Below are 3,063 nucleotides of genomic sequence, written 5' to 3'. Positions count from 1 at the left end.
TGTGCTAGCACATCATTTGTTGATTGAAGTGATATACTGGCTTTCCTCTGTTAAGTGGACAGTCTCTATTCTTTTAGTAAATCAACCCCTTGTCTTTTTATACAATGATTTTATTGAAGTGCTTGCACTAGTTCTCCACAGCTGGGACAGAAACTGGCACAACTATATTTACAGGCAAAAAGGGGACCTTCATACAACCTTAGTATTTGTGCTTACATTCACTTTAATGCTATGACAGAATGACAGTGAATTTACTCTGAAATAAAAAAAAAATATACACTTACTCTATTCACTAATGATGTATGATGGAAATTCATATGTGGTTATAATTTAACTAAAATATATATAAACCAACAAAAACTAAATTTAGATAGTTTTTTAAGTATAGCAAAAATAAAAGCTTTAAAATATTTTTTTTATTCATATTCAATATAAAATATTTCAATATGTAACATTAAAAAAGCAGTTATAAATGGCAATGAATAAAAAAAAACAGAAAAAGAGAGAGAGAAAATAATAAGTAATTTGTATATGTTTTGTAATAATAAAGTGTCATGATAAAAAATGCAATTCATCTACAATATGAAATATTTCAATATGTAGCATTAAAAAAGCAGTAAAAGATTGTCATTAATAGGGGAAAAAAAAGAGAGAAGAAAATGATAAGTATTTCTTATATGTTTTGTGAATGTAAAACATATCATATGGATCGGTAGATAAGCCCAGCTAACCAAATAAGAAACCGTTCTGCGCATCAATATTTATATATTTCTTTGCAGATGAAATATTCCATAGAGAGTCATCATAATCTCTTCGGGTTTATGTTTGTGATATTTTTTTAACATATTATTTTTTGAAAATGAAATACTAAATAATTACCCAAAGGCATTAAGGTAACATTCTAAAGGAAACCTGTGCTGAAACACAGTCATGGCCAAAAATATTGGCACCCCTGCATTTGTGTCAGATAATGCATCACTTCGAGCAGTAAAGTGTCGCAATGACAAATGTTTGGGCATTCTTGGCCAGTCCATTTTTGGAGTTTTGTGTGGAATGTGTCAGATTTGGCTTTTCTTCCCTCCACTTTTTTGTGTCATACCAATACAAACAAAAGAAATAAACATGAAACTAAAAAAAGAAAAAAAAAGAAATGCAGGAGTGCCAATATTTTTTTTTTTTTTAATCAGATTGTTTTTATTAAACATTTTTGGTGCAAACAAAAAATCAGTACAAAGGAAATCAGATCCAAAACAAAATAAGGTAAAATAAAGTAAAAAGAGAGGTGTACATACAACCGCTAACAGCGAGCCGACGATCCAACAGCCGCCTTGGAGAAATACATACCACATGTGTAAACAATACAACTAACCCATATATTCGTTACATCACATCCATCCCCCGCATAACAGTATAGTTCAAATACTCCAGTTACCCAAAACCGGCCGCAGAGCAGAGTGGTCCATTTGACTCGTTCACCCAAGCGTATCCCGTCCCCGGTATAACAGCCAGTCAGCCCACATAGCGTTAAACTTCTTCAGGTTACCTCTCTGCCTGCAAGTAACCCGTTCAAACTCCACCATCCTGTCCAATTCACCCATCCAGAGATCCAGCGTGGGGGTGGGGATGAAACCCACTTCCGCACCACCAACCTGGACGCAGTAAATAGGGCCCTTTTAATGGCCACCGTCGTGTGGGGGGCGACCTCCGGTGCTTCCAATATACCAAGGAGGCAAACCTGAGGGGTATTAACCAATGCACATCCAAAGACCGCGTTAATGACCTCCAGTACCTTACCCCAATACCTCACTAGTTTGGGGCATCTCCAGAGCAAGTGGATTAGAAAGCCCTAGTGATAATTGCACCTTGGGCAATTGGGATCAGCCCTTTTCCCCCAATCGGCACAGAAATTCGGGCGTGCGGTAAATTATGTGGACGATGAAGAGTTGAGTCAGTCTGTGGGTAGGTGACATGGACACTTGTTCAACTCCCTGAAGAACCTCCTCCCAATCCTTGTCCGATATAGTGCCCAGGTCAGTCTCCCAACCCTCCCTGCACTTCAAAGGGTTAAGGAGGAGGTGACTGTACAGATAGAAAGTAACTCCCTTAGTGTGCGCAGCCAGAAACACAGCATCCAGAGTCGGAGTAGGAAAAAATTTGGGGGGACCAAGCTTAAACTGTGCCTTAAGAGCGTGCCGGACCTGAAGGAACTGGAATTGACATCTACGGGGAAGCCCAAAGGTAGTGGACAGGTAGTCGAAGGTGCACAGGTCCCCATCTGGGTAGTGCTGGGACATGGACAGCACCCCATTGCGCGTCCAGTCAATAGTGCCATGCAGTGGGAGAAGTTCAGGGAGCCTGCCATTTTGCCACAGAGGTGTATATCTAGTTAAATATTCCACCCCCAGCGCTTGTTTGGCAGAGTTCCAGACCTGTCCCATTAAACGTACCGTTGGGAGTGCAAAGTGTCTTTTAAGATACATGTCATTATCAAAATAACACAGGGGGTCCAGACCTTTAAATAGCTGCAGAAGAAGAGAGAAGGATATCCGATTCTGCCCAGGCCGCAAAATGTTGCAGCTGGGAGGCTACGAAGTATAGCCACGGGTTGGGCAGTGCAAGCCCCCCGTAGGCCTTTGGCCTCTGCAGGACTTCAAGTTGTAACCTGGAGGATTTCATCCTCCAGACCAGGTCCCTGAAAATGCTGCTGACCAGACGAAAGGTATTTTTAGGGATCTACAGGGGGGAGTTATGGATGATATACAATAGTTGGGGTAGCCAGATCATTTTAATCAGGTTCACTCTTCTTGCCACAGATAGCGGGAATTTGGCCCATGAGGTACGTTGAGATCTAAATTTCGCCAGAAGGGGGAGTAAATTCAGGGCAATGTAGTCAATGGGAAAAGCTGTTATCTGTATACCTAGCTAGGTAATAGCCGACTGGACCTGCAGATGAGCCAACTCAGGAGCCAGAGGCAAGTGGAGGGGGTCCAGAGGAAGCAGGTTGGACTTCTCCCAGTTGACAACCAGGCCCGAAGATTTGGCAAAAGTAGTGAGAAGGGACAT

At 41.3% G+C, this 3,063-nt stretch overlaps 1 protein-coding gene across 1 annotated transcript in view; it reads left to right on the top strand.

Annotated features, from left to right (window-relative positions):
• The window catches only part of LOC108789721 (olfactory receptor 1468-like), an 18,513-nt gene extending 15,661 nt beyond the window's left edge, over positions 1-2,852 (top strand). Inside the window, exons 5-6 of the mRNA XM_018559803.1 lie at positions 1,539-1,658; positions 2,814-2,852. Of these exons, the coding sequence (XP_018415305.1) occupies positions 1,539-1,658; positions 2,814-2,852 (159 nt within the window). The remainder of the gene's footprint in view (positions 1-1,538; positions 1,659-2,813) is intronic.
• Positions 2,853-3,063: the final 211 nt, after the last annotated feature.

Source organism: Nanorana parkeri, unplaced genomic scaffold (genome assembly GCF_000935625.1).
Source record: "Nanorana parkeri isolate BGI_ZX_2015 unplaced genomic scaffold, ASM93562v1 scaffold416, whole genome shotgun sequence".
Taxonomy (NCBI): domain Eukaryota; kingdom Metazoa; phylum Chordata; class Amphibia; order Anura; family Dicroglossidae; genus Nanorana; species Nanorana parkeri.
The sequence above is the reverse complement of the archived record's forward strand: the minus strand, read 5'-3'. Positions and strand labels throughout refer to the sequence as shown.